Here is a 20,612-nt window from a genome sequence, read left to right on the forward strand (position 1 = left end):
ATAGTATTTCTGGACACATGACTAACGACCTTGCCTGGCTTTTCAACATAAAGTCTCAGAGAAGAGAGAGAACTGTGAGCATACAGTAGCAGGGAACCCAATAACTGTCTTGTAGATGTGCCTGCTACATAATTACAAGAGATTGATATCACTCAAGATAGAAACCAGGCCTCTGGGTTATCTAATTGGTGAGAGGAAAGTCTTGCTCATACCCTGCAGCCTATACAGAGGATTCAAACATAAGGTGTCTGTAGAAGTGGAACTATTTATTACCAGGTGGTCTGAAGAGTCATAAAGAAGTACATGTCTACTATTAGTAATGCTAATGTGAGTTTTGGGCATCTGTTTTTAGATGGGTTCTCCGTCCAGGAGAGAGACAGCTTCCTGCCCTTCAGGTCAGCTGTGCTACGAGCTTCACTGGGATACTGAAAACAACGGCAGCTCAGGTGAGACACCATGTGGTCTGATATGGTACTGCACGTCACAATACTGCAAGTTCCAGATATTACAATGTTTGTGGATACTTAATTTTTTAAGTAAGAATATTGCAGAGAGTATGTACGTAGCAATGTATTAGTAAACTGAGTTGTGATTGACAGGTCTGACATCAGATGGTTACCAGCGGGCAGACGGCCAGACTCCGGGGAGCAGGGACTATGAGGAGCACCTATATGTGAACACCCAGAGTCTGGAGGGATTGGAGCAGGGAGCAGAGGGCCACAGGGGGGCCAGGGGGCCAGACAGCCCCATGAAAGACATCTTTGACATGAGTGAGTCTCATCAACAGCTATCCATCCACTGAACACAGCCACTGACACAATAGAGATATTATTATTCAAGATGAAGGGAGTATCTGGGAAATAGGGTTGGCATGTATGGATGATGTCATTCATGTTACAGGTTCCACGTGTGTGCCTTGCACGTGTTCTCACTTTTCCTGGTTCTCTGTAGGACCCTTTGAGGATGCTCTAAAGATGCACGAGGCTGGTGGTGTCGGTGGTAACGGTGGGGTGTGTGTTTTGAAGAACCAGTGGCCCAGCCCGCCCCGACGTCGTGCCCCTGTCGCCCCTACAGAGGAGCAGCTCCGGCGGGAGGCCTGGTACCACGGTCGTATGAGCCGCCGTGATGCTGAGAAACTGCTGGTCCGAGACGGGGACTTCCTGGTACGAGACAGTGCCACCAACCCAGGCCAGTATGTCCTGACAGGCATGCACTGTGGTCTGCCCAAACACCTGCTACTGGTGGACCCAGAGGGAGTGGTGAGTGATAATCACCTTCTGGCATTTAACAGCAGTCACCTATTGACGTGTGAAAATTCTACTTAACTGGAAATTAGGATTTGCCCCATAGAGTATATATTTTATATGGAAATGGTGTCAGCCACTTAGCTATAGCCTAGCATTAGCATTGTTGAGTGCAAAACAATGGTATCAGAAGTATTCTTGTTAGCATCCTTAAATATGTGGTGACCTGCTAACATCTGTTAGCCCACTCCTCCTCGTCACTGTCAGGTACGCACCAAAGACATGCTGTTTGAGAGCATTAGTCACCTGATCAGCTACCACCTGAAGAACGAGCTGCCCATCGTGGCGGCCGAGAGCGAGCTGCACCTCAAACAGGTGGTCCGGAGGAAACAGTGACCCAGCCAGCCACGGAGGGGATGACTTTCTGGAATGGTAAGAGACAGGAATGACAGCCCAAAGGGATTGTGCTCAGCACTGCCTAGTTCTAAATTCAAATGACTGTCTTGTGATAACCTTTGTTTCAGTGTGGGCAGATTATTGATACATGATACTGTATTAATAAAGTTTATGTTCTAGATTTTAGTCTTGTACTGGTCTAGTTCTCTAATATGTGTTTGAGTGATATCCTTTCAAATTGTGCCTGTTTCACCAGGAGTCAGAGGTGTGTCCATGTAAGCCCAAGGGAGGAAGATCTTCACTGCCATATCCATATCCCCAGAATCAGAGCTTTCCCTGGGGTAGGAGGACACAGGCGACTCCCTCTGCCCTGGACACAGGAGCATTGCTACAGTACTTGGCTTCCTCCCGCAGTGCCCACAACTGTCCACCATTTCTGCCTGAACTCTCAGCATGCAGTCATTAAGCTAACAAACACCTGGATGCCTCAGAACGGGAGGTAACAGACCAGACAATCACAAGGATGGAATTCTAGGTCAGAGGTCACAGATGGTCCGAGGTCAGATGACATCATCACAGTGACAAACAGTAGTTGTTCCATAGGAAATCATTATTTTCGAGTGCATGATGATGTTGCAGCTCATACTGAATTTCAAACTGCTGTAGTCATGCACAGTCCCAGAATGATTTGGGTTCCCTGTGTCTTTCACTGAACAAATGTGAACATTCATAGACAAAAACATTGTAAATGATATGTAAGAAAATCCTGGCAGAAAAATATCACTCAATTGTTTCATCAGAAAGCAGTTCTTTGCTCCTCAGACATTGGGATGATTTAATGGACTTTTATATACCGTTCATCTGCAGCAGTAGGAACTGCACCTTCATGAGTTTTATTCATATGTAGTCTCAGGACCAAATTCTGCAGGCTTTAAATATCTGATAGCATATGCTTTAGAGGTACAGTACTAACCAGACACAAACCTAAAAAATGTGTCTGTCCCTCTGTTCCCTCAATATCTACAAGACTACATAACACAAAATACATGGGCAGAACTCTGAATATCAATGTGATTGTTCAATTATAACCACATACTTGTCAACGTGTTTGTATCGGACAGTCGGCTCGTCATTGAATACCTACCCGAGTTGTGTATTATCAAGCCTACTGTATGAAGAGAGCACTGGTCAGAGCCTGTACTCTCAGAAGGCAGACTACAGTACTACAAATGACTCAGTGTATATATAATGAACATCTCCTCAGTTCAGTTCAGTGCCTTAATTGTCCATGTGTTTCATATCTTTCCTCTCAAATCGCTTGTACAGTGTCATACATTCTACATCTACCACCGAAGAAATACAGTAGTGTGGAATGTATGTATGCCCTGAGAGCAAATGACACATTTTCTTGCCATGCCAAACCATACTTTAATCAATGAATAGAGTGGACTGAAAGAAATCACCCATTTTTCTTGTGAAACTTTCTATAAGCTGCTGATTAATGGGGGGGATACTGTATACTGTAGCACCTCCCACAGTGTGTTCTGATTGGTTGTCCTATTATGTGCTTCCTGTTCTATTGTACGAGTCCTCCAATCAATAATCGTTGCAGGCATGGGCCCTAACGGTTTTGATCAGGATTCTGTGTTAATGGCAACATGTTTGATCAATCGATAGGGGATCCTTTGGTCTCTGCTGTATCTTTGTCTCAAAGGGGAAAGAGAGAGGACATTGCTTTCTGTGATGTTAGTATACTTTATGCAACTTTTCTAAAAGGACCCCTTTGCTTCCTCAGGGCTTTCTGGTATCTACTCTTCTTTAAACTAAATGCATTTTTGCAATAAAATATGTCAAAATTAATGTTATTCAAATGTGCCTGATTTAGGGCTGACCTCAATTGGTCGATGTTTGGTCGTTAGGCTGTTGGTCGACCAATAATGTTTTAGACGATCAAGGATCTCTGTACTTTGCTCCGTTCATCTTTCCCTCGATCCTGACTAGTCTTCCAGTCCCTGTCGCTGAAAAACATCCCCACAGCATGATGCTGCCACCACCATGCTTCACTGTAGGCATGGGCCTTTCTCATGGTCTGAGAGTCCTTTATGTGCCTTTTGGCAAACTCCAAGCAGACTGTCACATGCCTTTCACTGAGGAGTGGCTTCCGTCTGGCCACTTTACCATAAAGGCCTGATTGGTAGAGTGCTGCAGAGATGGGAGAACCTACCAGAAGGACAACTATCCCCCCAGAGGAACTCTGGAGCTCTGTTAGTGACCATCGGGTTCTTGGTCACCTCCCTGACCAAGGCCCTTTGGCCTGGCCTCTAGGAAGCGTCTTGGTGGTTCCAAACGTCTTCCATTTAAGAATGGGGACCTTCAATACTGCAGAAATGTTTTGATACCCTTCCCCAGATCTGTGCCTCAACACAATCCTGTCTCTGAGCTCTACAGACAATTCCTTCAACCTCATGACTTTTTTCTCTGACATGCACTGTCAACTGTAGGACCTTATGTAGACAGATGTGTGCCTTTCCAAATAATGTCCAATCAATTGAATTTACCATAGGTTGATTCCAATCAAGTTGTGGAAACATCTCGAGGGTCAATGGAAACGGGATGCACCTGAGCTCAATTTCGAGCCTCATACCAAAGGGTCTGAATACTTATGTAAATAAGGTATTTCTGTTTTTTTTATATAGATTTGCAAACATTTCTAACAACCTATTTTTTCTTTGCCATTATGGGGTATTCTATGTAGATTTATGAGGAAAATATTTTATTTAATCAATTTTAGAATAAGATTGTATTGTAGCCTCCAGATGCATCGCCATGCGCCTCCCACATTTTGTAACAATGCGGAAGGGTATGTATAGCTCAGCATTGACATGCTTAGTTGATGGTAGGTGGGAGAGGTACATACTGTATAAACACAAACTCACTTCCTTGACAACAGCTCTGCACTATTCCGCGAAGCGCAAGAAGTATGAATGCTCTGATTTCTGCTGAGGCCATTCTTGCCCTGACTTCTGCTGAGGCCATATCCGTAAATGCCATAAATGCGCCCAGATGCACAATGCACTTCTCACTCCAGAATGCGCGCTCTCCTGCCAATTTGTGCACATTCATTGTTTCATAACTTAATTGTGTGAATTGATTGCATTTCATTGTTATTGTATATCAATTCCCCATTGCATATATCACCAGTAGTACATGTACCATTAACTCCGATAATGTCTATGTTTATGCATTCAATATTATTAATCCAATGTTCCTGTTCTCATTCTCGGAGTTGACACATTGTTTGCAGAGTGCACAACCTATGCTACACCTGTGAGAAAAAAAGTTTGGGTTTGTTTAAATCCATTTAGGCGTTCTGTCAATTTAGTCATTGTCTTTTGTTTAGAGCGCCCTTGTCAATGTTGAGTAAGTAAGCCCATAGGCTACCTGGCCTGTGCGCAAACCTAGTCATATAAATGTGCCCATTGGGGATCTGATTAGCTTAACGCACCACCACTAATGACCTGTGGAGTTTCTCAAAGTAATGTTTTCTTTACCTCAAACAGCAAGAAAACGAAGCCTGTTTTTATATCCATTGAGAACGACAATACTTTGTTCCTCAATGTATCGGAAAAATCTTTCCAGCTCTCTCCCTTTCGATAACCACTCAAATGTCATGCTCTGATCCAGTGGAAACATAATAATAGGCTTCTTATCAGTGCCTGGCTTGACTTGGACTGAAATATGTTCCGGTACTCATTTTGGGTGCTGGTACTGTTTATATTTAGGTGCAGGAACTCCACAATACCTTTGAGCTACTAATATTCTTTAAGGGGAACACGAGCTTAAACATTAGAACATTTGAGGTGCTGATATTCAGCTCCGTTGAGGTCTTGTCACGGACCGACTCATCTCCGGTAACAAAGAGGCAACAACAAAAATATATTTACTAACTAAAGTAAACTATAAACAAGTAACAATGGCGTGTGTAGTCAGTAATCAGTAGTGTGTGTGTGAGGGGTTGCAAAATAAAAATAATTAATTAATTAAAAATGAAAGAAGTGAGTGGTTGCGTGCATAGATGGTGATAATGACAGGTCTTGAGAGGTGCCAAAACAAACAAACCAAAAATTGACCGAGGTAAAAATAGATTTTCAGGTTGGATATTCGCGCTTTCAAACCACTTGAGCCACAGACTCCAAATAAGTGTCATGGTGTTGCGCACAACATTGTACAGGTCTTATTTTCACGATTTGGACCTTAATTCGCTTTAAAAAGCTAATAAACATGTGGAAATGTAAGCAGTATTTTGTATCCTGTTGAATTAGTTAGGGAGCGTAAACAAAGTACAAACTTTTTTAAATTTGAATTTCAATAGCTCCTTGGTCATGTGACCAACTGACCTCATAGAAAGTTCAGAATGTCCTGACTACCCTTTTATATTGCACACCCTTTAGTTTGTCCATTTTCATCATGATTTTACATTCATTTTTCAAACTTTCAAATTTCAATAGCTCCTTGGTCATGTGACCTACTGACTTCAAACAAGGTTCAGAATGTCCACTGACTACCCTTCTATATTGCACACCCTTTAGTTTGTCCATTTTCATCTCACACATTTTTACATTACATGTTTAAACTTTCTAGTTTCAATAGCTCCTTGGTCATGTAACACTCAGTGGTCCTTCACACTGCACACCCTTTAGTCTGTCCATTTTCATCTCACACAATTTTGCATGAAATTTCTGTTTTTCAATTACTCTAATTTCAATAACTCCTTGGTCATGTGACCTACTGACCTCAAACAAAGTTCAGAATGTCCACTAACTACCCCTCTATATTGCACATCTTTTAGTTTGTCCATTGACTGTACATTCTGAACCTTGTCAGTAGGTCACATGACCAAGGAACTATTGACATTTGAAAGTTTGAAAAATTCATGTAAAAACATGAGATGAAAATGGACGAACTAAAAGGTGTGCAATATAGAAGGGTAGTCAGTGGACATTCGGAACCTTGTTTGAATCTAGTAGGTCACATGACCAAATAGCTATTGAAATTAGAATGTTTACAAAATTCATGTGAAATCATGTGGGATGAAAATGGACAAACTAAAATCTGTGCAATATGTAGGCCCACAGTGTACATTCTGAACCTTGTTTGAGTCCAGTAGGTCACATGACCAAGGAGCTATTGAAATGAGAAAGTTTAAAAATGTAGTGTAAAAACATGTGAGATGAAAATGGACAAACTAAAGGATGTGCAATATAGAGGGGTAGTTAGTGGACATTCTGAACTTTGTTTGAGGTCAGTAGGTCACATGACCAAGGTGCTGTTAAAATTAGAAACATTGAAAAATCATGTCAAATTGTGTGAGATGACAATGGACAAACTAAAGGGTGTGTAATGTGTGTTGGACCCAATCCACAGCACTCTCCCTTCATCTGGATTTATTAGGAAATTAGGGTAATGGATGTCAGGCTTTATGGGAGCACATGTCAGCCCCCACCGACATCCCTGGCCTAGCCTAAAACAGAGGAAATCGATGAAAAGCTTCTGCATGTTAGTCCTATCACTTTTGAGCTTTTAGTATTTATTTATCCAATAAATAAACATCTAAACAAGGAGGTAGAGGCAGGATTTTGGTTTCTTTCTACGTCTTTATTGTAAGAATATCATACAAAATATATTCAATCAGTAGGCTCATCACACAATTGAGACAAGAGATACATTCTTGTTACTCAATACAAGTAATTATCTATAAATACATCTCTTTCTGATACCAGAAAACCATACCTGTCCATGTCTATCCAGTTCAACGCTAGTCATGAAGGGGCTAGCCTCATGTCTTTCCAAGGCTACACGTACTGTATGCAGAACAGACCCGTTGCTTTCAGTAAGTGTGTACATATACTGTAGTTAGTAGAGGGTATAGTACAGTGATGGGTCCCATAGCCCGTTGTGTCTTGCATTGCACAGGGAGTACACTGCCTGTGGGGGTCAGTAGCCCTGGTCCTTGTGTGACATCCTCAGGATCTGCAGTAAGAGCTCTTGGACCTCCTCATCCATCCGGCCCTGAGGAAGATACAACAAGTCTCATTCACATCCCCTCAACTACACAACAACACTTCATATTGCACTGACCCGATAATGACGTGTCTTCTACAAAGGTGCATAGAGTTGTACTTACCTGTACAGCAGCCAGTAGATGGGATCGGTATACAGCTACAACTTGTCTGTGCTTTCGTTCCCAATCCTGTAATAAGATATACAATACAGACAGTATGCTCCAGCATTCTTTAAACCATGAACCTCTGTATTTGTTTTGGCTCAGTGATGCCCTCACCTGGAGCTCCTTGGAGAGTACAGCCACTCTGTTCTGCAGCGCCACCTGCTGGCCAGGGTTCACAGGAGGGACTCTCTCAGAGTGGGAGTGAGAGGAGGAGTGGGAAGAGGAGAGTCCCAGAGGAGGACTCAGGGCCCCCAGAGCCTCCTTCAGACGGAAAACCTCCTTAGACAGCTCCATTATCTACACAGGGAGATCACAGATCCCTTCATTTCCCATGGTATTTTTCTCAGTTCCAAATCACACTCATGACCTCACACTTCAGCACTATGTGTTGATCTAAAAGGAATGGACAGCAACATGGTCAAATTCCACCCAGCTTACCAGAGGGCAGGTTGCCTGATGACTTATACTGAATTTAATTCCACTGCTCTATTTATTTATCGCTACGTACTTTCAGTCTGAGACCGCCATCGTAAAAGTCATTTCTGCTGATGTTAAAGAGTGGGGCATTGTACAAAACAGGTCATCAGCGATTGGATCGTCTCTAACCAATCAGAGTATCAAAGCCAATGATTTTACCCACATGTGTTCAGGCTCTGGCCCAACTCATTGGTTTCTTTGACCAATCAAAATGGTTTGAATGTGTTCGCATTCGAGAAGTCATGAGGGAGGAGATCAAATCCAGACTCATCATGGAGAAGAAACATTAGTTGGTGTGGCGTTTGGCCTAAGCGATGTGGATGGGTAGCCAGGCAAAGGGGTAGGGTCTAGGGGTCGATTTCCAAATAAAGTACAGTGTCGCTCAATTTAACTTCTACCATCTGTGTCTCTGTCTCACCTTGCGGTCCTTCTCCTTGACCAGGCCCTGGGAGTCCTGGATGTCTTTGTGGAGCTCCTGGACGTGGCTGGACTGGGCCTGCAGGTCAGCCAGCTGCTGTTGCGCCGTGGCCACCTGAGCCTCGGCCACCTGACGTTCACTCTTATTAAACAGAGCCTCCCGCTGCACCTGGAACACCTGTTGGGAGGGAGACAGGGAGAAAGAAAGAGGTTTTATTTTATTTATGGTTTCACACACCGGATAGATGCAGTGAAATGTGTTGTTTTACAGGGTCAGCCATAGTAGTACAGCGCCTCTAGAAAGGGGGGAGATAGATGAAGGGAAAAGGCTGTAAGGAGATATAGAACACACACAGAAATAAAGCAAAAGGAGTCTGTAGTCTGTGGCTTTTAGTCAACTCTTGAGTTAATGTTTGTCTCTAACTTTCTTCAAATTCTCAGTATTTTGGTAAACAAGAACACACACACACACACACACACACACACACACACACACACACCTCGGTGCAGGTCTTCTCATGTTTGCGTGTGAGGTCGTTGAATCGGGCGGTGAGTGTGTTGATGTCGGCCTGCAGTGAGAGGCGCTGGGACTCGTGGTCCTCCTTGGACACCAGGCCCTGTTCCAAAGCCTTCTGGGACCTCATGTCTCTCAGCTCTGTCTCCTTCACACTCAGAGCATCCTTGGCCTCTGCCGCACTGCTCTCACTGGCCTGCAGAGCGCGCTGCAGCTCCAACTGATACAACAGGAACAGTAGACAGCATGAAGTCAGGAAGTACTACTTTCGAAGTACTGTCAAAGATTTTTACAACTAACCTAGCATGTCGTTTTCAGTGGGAGAAAATTAACCACAGTGGGCAAGCCAAGCAAGGAGTTGGGCCTAGCCAAGCACGAGCTAGTGAGATCCCATTGGTGCGTTTTAGAATTTATTGGAAAATTTCCATTAGGGAGAGCCTACACTGTGACGTGCCCTTGTGCAATAACTCAATCTGCCCTTTGCACTCCTAAACAACGCCGTTTTTTAAAAACTTTGGCATATGGTAAAGTCCACAAAACGCAGTCAACTTTTTTCAGATTTTAGTTTTGGAAACAGAAAACTGTATGGAGATCAAATGTTTCATCGATGAGAAAATTAGCAGAATGTTGGCCAAAATCCATCTTGCTCCATCTTCTCCCACTGCCGGCCACTGAGCTTCCTCTCATCACTGGATGCTTCACATTTATACATCCAGTGAAATATCGGTCTCATTGATCTATCTGTGGTACTGTAGTGTAGGCTACCCAGTCCCTCCAGGATTTCACTGGGCTTTATTGTATTATTTGCAGGGAAACATGCTTGATTTTGCTGGGGCAATTCTGACATTTTGCATGGGAAAGAGGGAAAGAGTTTGTTGACATATTGCTTGATTGAACTATATAATGTAGTAAATGTGCAGTGATCGGTTGAAATTGCGTGCCCTTTTTTTGTACTCCGGTGATGGGTCCGCTTTTTTGAGATAAAATTGCAATGATTTACTGTTTTATGCAGAAATAGTACAGTGATTGGTCAAATTTGCAAGCCCTCAGATAATATGCAGGGAATTGTTGATTTTGCAAAAGAAATTGCGATTGCAGAATTGTGGAATCCTGGAGGGACTGGCTGTATATGATTGACAGAAGTGGTGCCATACGTGGCCAAATGTGGGTCATACACAATTCTGGCATTTAGTTTAGTAAAACATATGTTGTATTTATGATAGCCTAATATCCATTTACTTAAAACCTCAATATATATATATATATAATCCGAGGCTAAGTCCCTCGTCGCTTGCATGCATTTCTCGTCAAGCTAACCTTAACTTTATTGTGCTCCTCCCTGGGTATAAGGTCCTGTTGTGTGGCCTGTAGCTGGGCCTCTAGCCTAGCCGTCTCAGTCTGGGCATGGCATCGCAGGGCCCTTTCTGCCTGCAGCTCCTGGGCTGTCTGCGCCAGCTGCTCCGACAGGGCCGATAGCGCCTCTGTGTGTTGGGACAGGGACACTGCGTCTCTCATGTGGAGGGTGTCCTGGGCCCGGCCCTCGCGTTCCGCACACAAACAGTCCAGAGCCTGAGCTGCTTCCTGCCTAGCCACCTCCAGTTCCTCTCTCACCCGTCTCAGGGAGGGCTCTAATTGGAGAGAAGAAATATCACAGACTTAGAGAGTGCTCTGATTGGTGAGAAGTGTCATCACGCAAGCCTCAGAAAGAGTTCTGATTGGACAGAACTGCCGTCACAAACTCAGAGAAACATGAAAGTTATTACATGACAGCAAATGAATGGTTATAAACAACTTATTTAAAGCTTACAACTGTGATTGACTACAGTGAAATAATGTGTCCTTGTGCCACAGAGAGCAAAGATGATAGATAAGGTAGAGAATATTATAATACCGGAGTATAACAATAACAGGACACCAGTTAGACAATAGGGAAACACACCTGATGTGATGGAGGGCTCTGACCCCTCAGACCTATCTTCCTCCTCTTCCTCCTCCTCGTCTCCTTGGTGGTGTGTGGGGCTGGGGGGGCGTAGTCTCTCCAGCTCCAGTAAAGCCTCGTTCAGTCTCAGGCTGGCCTCAGCTCTCTCCCTGGCCAGCTGCTCACACTGCAGACCCAGGGTCACCTGCACCTCATCCAGCTCCGAACGGGGAACACACTGCCTCAGCTCCTCCTCCAGCTCCCCCACACGCCCCTGCAGCCTCCACACCACCTCCCCTTCTTGCTTTACCACACCCTCTCTCATTTCCCCCGCTCTCCCTGACTCCTTGCTCTCTGCCAGGTCGGCTTCAAGCTCGCTCACCCTCTCCCTGAGGCTCCTCACTGTCTCACTCTCCCCTCCTCCGTCCTCCTTTTCGCCCTCTTTTTCTGTTCCTTTATCTTCCAGGGCTGCCTGTAGTTTCTGAACTTTCTTTCTCAGCTGTTTTACTGTGTCATTGTCCCCTGTGCTCTCGCCCTCACTCTGTCCCTCCCCCTGTCTCTCTCGCTCTTTCAGCACCGCCTCCAGGTCCCTCACCCTCTCTCTCAGCTGCTGCGTCTCCTGGCCCGCCCCCTCCGTCTCACCCACCGTGCCCCCATGGCCCCCTGCCTGTTCCACGGAGTAGACCCCAAGGTGCACCTGTTCTCTCAGCTCCTCCAGTTCAGACTGGGAGTGGGCCAGCTGCTCCTCCAGCCCACACAGCCTCTCCTTCAGCTCCTTACTGCTCTCCCCCTCCATCTCTTCTGTCCGCTCCTTCCCCTCTGCCCCTGACACCCCATCTCCTCCCCCTTCCACCTCCTCACACCTGCAGAAAATCAAATCAATTTATATAGCCCTTCTTACATCAGCTGATATCTCAAAGTGCTGTACAGAAACCCAGCCTAAAACCCCAAACAGCAAGCAATGCAGGTGTAAAAGACAACAAACATCAGAACTGAAGTGAAGTGAGAGGTTTAACTATGGTTGTAGAGGCATATTATGTTAGCTAGAATCTTCTAATTACAATACTGTGGCTGGCATGGTTCAAATTACACTCAGACTCTTAAATAGTGGGCTTAAAGATGCTAAAAATAGTGGGCTGGACCAGTGTTAATATTTTGAACCCTTATGGGGGTGTCCATGTTGATTTAATACTTTAGTCCTTACCGGGGTGCCCTCATGGTAGTGCTCAGCACCCCAGGGCACCTCTATAAATTGAACTCGAACCCTAGTGGGTGGTGTGAATGTGACATTTTAGTCATTTAGTAGATGCTCTTATCCAGAAGGTATAAGGTGGCTGGTGTAAGATGGTGTGGGTGGTAATCCTTACCCCTGTTCCCCTGCCATGCTGGAGGCCTCAGCTGAAGCCTGGGCCTGGGAGTAGTGCTCCTGCAGAGCTTCAAACTCCCTCCTCAGGGAGTCATACAGAGCCGTGGGGACAAAGTCTGGGCCGGATGTCTGCATGTCAGTGTCATCTTTCTCAAACATCTCCAGCATCTGCAAACCACACAAGATCACAGTACAGAAATAATCAGTGAGGGTTTGTTAATTCTCCAGCGGTTGTGATATGTATATCATATTTTCCTATTGTCAAAACTTCATCAACTCAAGTCGCCAGTCACAGAACTCCTCTACTCCTCCTTGGTGACAGGTTCAGACTTTATACCAGCCCTTGTACTAGCTCTTATGCAGTACACAGCCTCAGACACACCCTCCAATGGTAGCCTGGCTGTAACCCTTTGTCCCAATTCTGTCTACTTGTACAGACCATGACCCAGTTAGTGAAGAATGCCTGCAACCAGTCTCTGTGCTTCTCTGTGATGCTATTATTCTATTCCTAGCTGGATGCTACATCATAGGCCTATAAAGTGGTTATGACTAACGGTCCAATCTGACGCTGCTCAGCCAGCCTTGAACCAGCAGCATCATCAGTACTACTCTGAAGGGCCTTTTAATAACTCCCTCTCTATCAATTCATTAGCCGATGCTGTGTGTGTGTTTGTGTTTGGTGTGTGTGTGTGTGTTTGCTACCTGCACTTTCAGGACCAGCTCCTGATTCTGTAAGGCCAGCTCCTTCAGCTGTCTGCGTAGCTCAGCCACAGTGTCTGAGTCTGCAGCACCAGGAGAGGTGGGGTTGAGGGAGTCTGCCTCCCCCTCGTCCAGAGCAGAGGGAGACTCTCTCGACCGCCTGGAGAGCAGCTTCTCAGCACCTTCAAGATAGACGGAGGTAAATCAATGCCATATTTTGACTAACAAAACATCAGCCATTGCCTTGTCAGTAGCTAGAATTTGAGTGATGATTCATCATCTAGGTATGACGCTCATTAGGCTGCTATAGCCTAAGTCCATCTATCCAACATTTGGTCAGTTTAACAAAATTAACAAACTGCCAGCAGTATTCCCTCTCTATCCGCACACACCTGGGAAGTCCAGCATGTCGTCATCTGAGTCACTGGCACCGATCACCTGACCTGCCTTCAGCTCCTCCAGCTCAGTCTGCAGCCTGTCCCGCTCTGCCTCCGCCTGCTGCAGACGCTCTCTCAGCTGAGTCAGCTAGCACAGGGAGAGAGTGAGTTCACAGCGGATTTCTTTTCAGATATATGAGAGGTTTCTAGGGAATAGGCGTTTGAGCTTGAGCTCAGGCTCGGAAGTGGTCATTGCATGCAGTACCTCCTCCAGGGCAGTGTGGGCGCTGTTCTGCTGCTGCTCCAGACCTTTGATCTTCTGGAGCAGACGTCCCCTTTCCAGACGCAGTCTGCGGATCTCCTCAAACACCTCCTCATCCTCCATCTCACAGACACACATACATCAATACCTATCAGTAATATCACAGTCGCACAGCAGCACCGTACTCATTAGCAGTCTCAAATTGAATACAGTAGATAGTCATTCACTATGTATTGTCTGTTACTGTCTGCTACAGTCATAAATACTGATCCTAAAAATTGATATCTAAAGATGAGTACCTTGAATTGAGATGTGTTAAGGTTGTATACCATAAGGATAAGCATATTTTATCTCCTGTATGCTTAGTTGCTATTAGCGTTGCAAATGGAGGGTATATTACTGGTAACATTTACCAGTAAACTAACAGAATCTAGTGGCCTTTCTGGTTAATTCAGATGATCACAGGTGTCTGTAATTATCTCTGGTCTTCTGTGTGGCCTTATCACTTGTAAAATATATATAATAATACAATAATTTTAAAAATGTAAAAAAATATGACAAAACTATGAACATTAACATAAATATAACCCATCAACTTATTTAATAACATTGATGTTTAAAATGAGGGTTACAGCATTAAAATCCTTTATATTTTTTACACTTTTATATATTTTACTAGCTTTGTCAATAGATCTTTGTTGTTCATTTTTTTGCCGCCAAACTGGTGACAGTTGTGAAAAAAAGTCAATAGTTGGAAGAGTTGCAGAGTTAATTGAAAATAATGCCATTGTTGATTAGATACTTTTTAAATTAGGCTATTATCTCTTGAACCATCTACTAGAAACTCACGGACAATATAGACAAAGATATAAAATAGATTACCTATTAATTACCAACATTGCAGAACATTTCGGTAACTTTGGTAAATTACCGGTAGTTTTGCAACCCTAGGTGCTATGCATACACTATGTAGTGGCAGGGGACATAACTCACAAGGTTAGCCTGAGCAGAGCGCTGCGTCTCTGGGGACTGAGGAAGGGGAGCGGGTCTCTGGGTCGGAGGCTCAGGAGAGGCAGGGGGAGGAGGGCTCTGGGAGGCAGGAGATGGCGGGGAGCCCTGGAACATGGTTATCAAAGTTATTATGAGCATGATTATCACAGCATAAGTAAGAGTTAGTAAGAATCATACAAAAAGCATTTTGATATGTCAAAGTTACAACTATGTCATCCATCTCTGGAGCTGCAGTCGTACCTGGGGAGGGGAGCGTGGAGGAGGGGGGGCTTTCCTCTTACGGGGGGTCGTACCCCCTGGTAGGGGAGGGGGAGGAGGGGGCTGTCGCTGGAGGCACAAACAAACAGAAGGTACAGGGGAACAGGGGAAAGCAGGAGGAGAGGAGCAGCAAGGTCCATAACAAAGCAAGCAGTACTGTCGCCTAAAATGTCTTGTAATGAGACTTTTACTTGTTTTCCTTGTGAGATGTTACTTCAGCTGTTGTTGTTCAAAAGTTGTTGTTGTAGATTGAACATGTGATAAGAAGTTGGTGTTCGTTCCTATGTCGTAAAGTGTATTATGTACAATTCAGTAATACTGGCTATGTTTTCACATGAAAATGAAATGATGAGTGGTAAGTTACCTCTTCTCCATTGCCCTCAGTGGCTACGTATGCATGGGAGAGACAAACAGCAAGGCCTTTTAACCTCTGGTCCATTGAGATTCAAGACACTCACACAAACACACACACGCAATGATTTACACTGCAACTAAAGCTAAAAAGCATACCCACTACCCACAAAAGCATACCCCCAAAAGCTAAATAAAAAAATCCTCCTATATCCTGTCGCACACAGTATGCCACCACACAACAGTATGCCACCTCACAACAGTATGCCACCACACAACAGTATGCCACCACACAACAGTATGCCACCACACAACAGTATGCCACCACACAACAGTATACCACCACACAACAGTATACCACCACACAACAGTATGCCACCACACAACAGTATACCACCACACAACAGTATGCCACCACACAACAGTATGCCACCACACAACAGTATGCCACCACACAACAGTATGCCACCACACAACAGTATACCACCACACAACAGTATACCACCACACAACAGTATGCCACCACACAACAGTATACCACCACACAACAGTATACCACCACACAACAGTATGCCACCACACAACAGTATACCACCACACAACAGCCCTACTGTAAGCTACAAGACTCCTCATTTATCAGATACACCAGAGACATTTTAGGGACGGCTCTATTTTCATTCCCCTCCATTTCAAACAAAGCACACATCTGTTTTTCGTAAATCAGCAACCCTTTGTTTAAAGATAAAAGTGCAGCAAGCCTTCCCTCTCTGTTTCAGCCTGTTACAATTACCCCCAGCTGTCTCCTTCATCGACTTTCTCACATTACAGCCATTTCCTGGGGGACCAGATTGAGGCCATAACCCAGACCATAGAATTACATCTGATAGAAAGGATAAAGGACCATGGATTTTGGTACAGTACACCCAATAGCAGACATCGTTTTGTGGCAGTTACCATGTCAATTGATTAAACATTTGAAATGGTACACCAAATATGGCCTCCGTTCACCCAGCAGGGAATATTGATTTGAATTAGTCTATTCTATCGATTATAATTGTATGCACCAGACTGCCACTGCCAGAGCCCAGAGTAGGGCTGCAGTGCATAGTCGGGGTCCATTCCATTTCAATTCAGAGGGTGGATGGAAATTCCAATTCAACCATTGTAAAAATCCAAATTGAAATGGAATTGAGCCCAATCCTGCTGCAGGCAGCAGGTAAGACAACCAAAGGTTACCGTTGGTTACCTGGAGCTCTGTTTTGCAGCAGCTGTGCGATGCGCTGGTTGCCGGCAGTTGCGCTGTAGTGGGCTGCGTGGTGTCCGAGGGCGTCGGCCAGATGTGGGTTAGACCCTCCCCTTAGCAACGCCTCCACAGTCTCTGCACTGTCACTCTCACAGGCCAGCATCAGGGCTGACCTACAACACACAAAAAAAACACAAGATCAAGAACATAAGAGGACACATAACATATATTTAGCCCCTTATGAAACACTGCGGGTCTATCTGACTACATAGCCAGCCATCTCCTTTGTCTTATGTTCATAGTTTTTTTTGCATAAGTCAATTTAATACAAAGCCTTGTTTGTTGAGTCTTGTTGAAGTACCTGCCCTGGCTGTCCTGTATGTTGGGATTGGCTCCTCGGTCCAACAGGAAAGCACACAGCTCCACTCTGCTCATCTGGGCTCCTAGGATCAGCGCGGTCACCCCATCCTGAGATAGCGAGGCCACAATGACTTAACATGGTTGATTGTTTCATGTGTGTTAGTGATGGGCTGTAACAAAAACCCTGCACACCCTTTAGCTCTCCTGGATCTGACTTGGTGGCTATTGCCGTACAGAGACAGTCTAAGGCCTACGCCACTTACCCCGTCCTGGGCATCCAGACTGGCCTTGAAGTCCCACAGAGTCTCAGTGCAGGACAAGCAGCCGCTCACAGCTGCAGGAAGATGGACAGGCACCATAGTGAAACAAATGGAAGGTACAAAATGGTTGAGTTGTTTACAGTGTTACACATAGTGCTGTAATCAATTGTATTATATAGTAGCTAGTGCATTGCAGACCTGCGTGATGCAAAGCTGTCCGGCCAAAGCTGTCTGTGGAGTCTACAGACAATCTCTCCTGTGGGAATATGAGACGCATTTCACCAAAAATGCATGATACCTTATTTTCCATGTATCGTAGTAATATTAACTGTGTTTGACTGTATATTGCACCTGTAATAGTCTCTTCAGGCACTCAGGCTGGCAGTTCTTTGCTGCTAGGTGAAGGGCACTGAAGCCTTGGGGTTGATGAGGCCATTTCAATCACCAAGAGAGAGAAGGAAAGAATGAGAGTAGCAAGAGAGCATGTTGTAATTGTTTTGACCAGGTATAGCCACAAAGCGTAACCTTGGCGGTCCGTGACACTAAATGTGTTAACAACATGTTCAGGTAATGAGACTGTCGTTTCACCTGTACCATCTGTCACGTTAATGTCTGGCCCGTGAGCCAGGATGACCTCCAAGCAGTCCAGACGACCTCGAGACGCACAGAGATGGAACCTACCAGGAAGAGATCATGTCCTTATGGTGATGAAGATAATCAACAAGATCATCAACACTAGTAAACTCAGCAAAAAAAAAAATGTCCTCTCACAACTGCATTTATTTTCAGCAAACTTAACATGTGTAAATAATTGTATGAACATAACAAGATTCAACAACTGAGACATAAACTGAACAAGTCCCACAGACATGTGACTAACAGAAATGGAATAATGTGTCCCTGAACAAAGAGGGGGTGAAAATTAAAAGTAACAATCAGCATCTGGTGTGGCCACCAGCTGCATTAAGTACTGCAGTGCATTTCCTCCTCATGGACTGCACCAGATTTTCCAGTTCTTGCTGTGAGATGTTAACCCATTCTTCCACCAAGGCACCTGCAAGTTCCCAGACATTTCTGGGGGGGGAATGGCCCTAGCCCTCACCCTCTGATCCAACAGGTCCCAGACGTGCTCAATGGGATTGAGATCCGGGCTCTTTGCTGGCTATGGCAAAACACAGACATTCCTGTCTTGCAGGAAATCACGCACAGAACGAGCAGTATGGCTGGTGGCATTGTCATGCTGGAGGGTCATGTCAGGATGAGCCTGCGGGAAGGGTACCACATGAGGGAGGAGGATGTCTTCCCTGTAACGCACAGCGTTGAGATTGCCTGCAATGACAACAAGCTCAGTCCGATGATGCTGTGACACACCGCCCCAGACCACGACGGACCCTCCACCTCCAAATTGATCCCACTCCAGAGTACAGGCCTTGGTGTAACGCTCATTCCTTCGTCGATAAACACAAATCCTACCATCACCCTTCCTGGTGTAACTCGGGCAGTTGTTGTTGCCATCCTGTACCACAGGTGTGATGTTCGGATGTACCGATCCTGTGCAGGTGTTGTTACACGTGGTCTGCCACTGTGAGGATGTTCCTCTGTCAATCCTGTCTCCCTGTAGTGCTGTCTTTGGAGTCTCACAGTACGGACATTGCAATTTATTGCCCTGGCCACATCTGCAGTCCTCATGCCTCCTTGCAGCATGCCTCAGGCACATTCACGCAGATGAGCAGGGACACTGGGCATCTTTCTTTCAGTGTTTTTCAGAGTCAGTAGAAAGGCCTCTTTTGTGTCCTAAGTTTTCATAACTGGGACCTTAATTGCCTTCCGTCTGTAAGCTGTTAGTGTCTTAATGACCGTTCCACAGGTGCATGTTCATTAATTGTTTATGGTTCATTGAACAAGTATGGGAAACAGTGTTTAAACACTTTACAATGAAGATCTGTGAAGTTATTTGGATTTTTATGAATTATCTTTGAAAGGCAGGGTCCTGAAAAAAGGACGTTTCTTTTTTTGCTGAGTTTAGTTCTGAAACAAAGAAAGTAGAAAGGAGAATTTCAACTACTTACCCGCAGTGACACAGCTTGAACAGTAAGGGCCATTTCGTGGTGCATTTAAACCTAACCCTAGACTAATAAGCAAGTTCAATAACGACTCTCCATTGAAAGTGCTTCTTAGTCTAAGACTAGGCTTAGTCTGTGTCCGGGAAACTGGCCCTAAGTGCTGGTACTTACGCTGACTTTCCCTCCATGTCCAGTTTGGTGGGACAAAGTCCCTTCTTCACAATCAGGGCAGCTACTTTGTCAGGCTCATTCTGCTCTACAGCCTGCAGTAGTCTCTCATCGCTCTTACTCCAGTCCTGACTCTGAGGAGACAGGGACAGATGGGTCACGACTCAGTCGCAACCTGGGGCTCATGATCAGAGCTAACCAAATTACAGTACATTCAGCACAGAATAAACACGGACCCCTATCTGATTACATACTATACAAAGATCTGAGTGATGACTAAACATCGGTCTAGATGAGACTGCCAGATCTAATACTGTGTGCCTCGTCAAAGTGAAATGACGATGGACATACGGCACAAGCTGATTGCTTCAATGGGACATTACACACAGTACACAACATTTATTTTGAGCAGTTTTTGCCAGAAAAAGTAACCCTTTGAGAGAAAGTACAATGAAAAGACAGCTGAGGTCAAACAGATAAAAGAGAGTGTACCTACCACCAGTAAGCTGAAACAGGGACAGAAATAACGCTTCATCAGGCTCAGAGCTGACGATCGATAGAGCTAGGAAGGATCCATAGACCCATAGAGCGGTGCACTGCCTGATCAGAATTCTGACACACACAAACATACACACTACTCAATTGCCACTAGGCCTTAAATACAGCCTCAGAGTTTAGCACTAACTTAGCACTGACTTAATGACAAAGCATAAATGCACACCATAAACCTCACTGAAAACAATCGACAACCCCATGCATGTATCAAAACAGAAACATGATGATGCACATACTAAAGATAAACATTAGGCTATACTTTCTTGCACAAACACACACACTGCTTCAGCCCTCTGAGTCTCACGATAACATCGCTCTCCATACGCAGTGCTCTGCTCTCTCAGCCAAAACACCTTTCCCTCTTCCTGTGCTGCTGCTCTCAGGGACCTACGTACTCAGTCTGCAGTCTCAACCTGGCACACACACACACACACACACACACACACA

General features: G+C 44.9%; 2 protein-coding genes across 2 annotated transcripts in view; one reads left to right on the top strand and one right to left on the bottom strand.

Moving 5' to 3' along the window:
* The window catches only part of LOC139410158 (SHC-transforming protein 2-like), a 32,459-nt gene extending 28,959 nt beyond the window's left edge, over window positions 1-3,500 (top strand). The window contains exons 9-13 of the mRNA XM_071155609.1: window positions 353-446; window positions 600-770; window positions 952-1,259; window positions 1,512-1,676; window positions 1,897-3,500. Of these exons, the coding sequence (XP_071011710.1) occupies window positions 353-446; window positions 600-770; window positions 952-1,259; window positions 1,512-1,640 (702 nt within the window). The 3' untranslated portion in view covers window positions 1,641-1,676; window positions 1,897-3,500. The remainder of the gene's footprint in view (window positions 1-352; window positions 447-599; window positions 771-951; window positions 1,260-1,511; window positions 1,677-1,896) is intronic.
* Window positions 3,501-7,348: 3,848 nt separating this feature from the next.
* Window positions 7,349-20,145, bottom strand: LOC139410159 (ankyrin repeat domain-containing protein 24-like). Its single transcript, XM_071155610.1, has 22 exons — window positions 20,107-20,145; window positions 19,614-19,744; window positions 17,968-18,056; window positions 17,731-17,795; window positions 17,578-17,635; window positions 17,383-17,453; window positions 17,121-17,227; window positions 16,763-16,932; window positions 15,530-15,552; window positions 15,148-15,234; window positions 14,890-15,012; window positions 13,900-14,019; window positions 13,650-13,782; window positions 13,261-13,439; window positions 12,560-12,726; window positions 11,214-12,055; window positions 10,592-10,902; window positions 9,261-9,494; window positions 8,762-8,938; window positions 7,981-8,163; window positions 7,825-7,890; window positions 7,349-7,709 (listed from the first exon to the last, which is right to left on the bottom strand). The coding sequence occupies exons 1-22, from the start codon at window positions 20,143-20,145 to the stop codon at window positions 7,635-7,637; spliced, it is 3,450 nt and encodes a 1,149-aa protein (XP_071011711.1). The 3' UTR covers window positions 7,349-7,634.
* Between the last annotated feature and the right edge of the window lie 467 nt (window positions 20,146-20,612).

The sequence above is a fragment of the Oncorhynchus clarkii genome, chromosome 5 (genome assembly GCF_045791955.1).
Source record: "Oncorhynchus clarkii lewisi isolate Uvic-CL-2024 chromosome 5, UVic_Ocla_1.0, whole genome shotgun sequence".
Lineage (NCBI taxonomy): Eukaryota > Metazoa > Chordata > Actinopteri > Salmoniformes > Salmonidae > Oncorhynchus > Oncorhynchus clarkii.

Excerpts from the sequence above, each read along its gene's own strand:
- LOC139410159 (XM_071155610.1), bottom strand. The coding sequence starts at position 20,145 with ATGAAGCGTTATTTCTGTCCCTGTTTCAGCTTACTGGTG. Across the intron at positions 13,783-13,899 it reads CCCACACTGCCCTGGAGGAG|CTGACTCAGCTGAGAGAGCG; the intron begins GTACTGCATGCA and ends TCCCTGTGCTAG. Across the intron at positions 7,891-7,980 it reads TACTCTCCAAGGAGCTCCAG|GATTGGGAACGAAAGCACAG; the intron begins GTGAGGGCATCA and ends ATCTTATTACAG.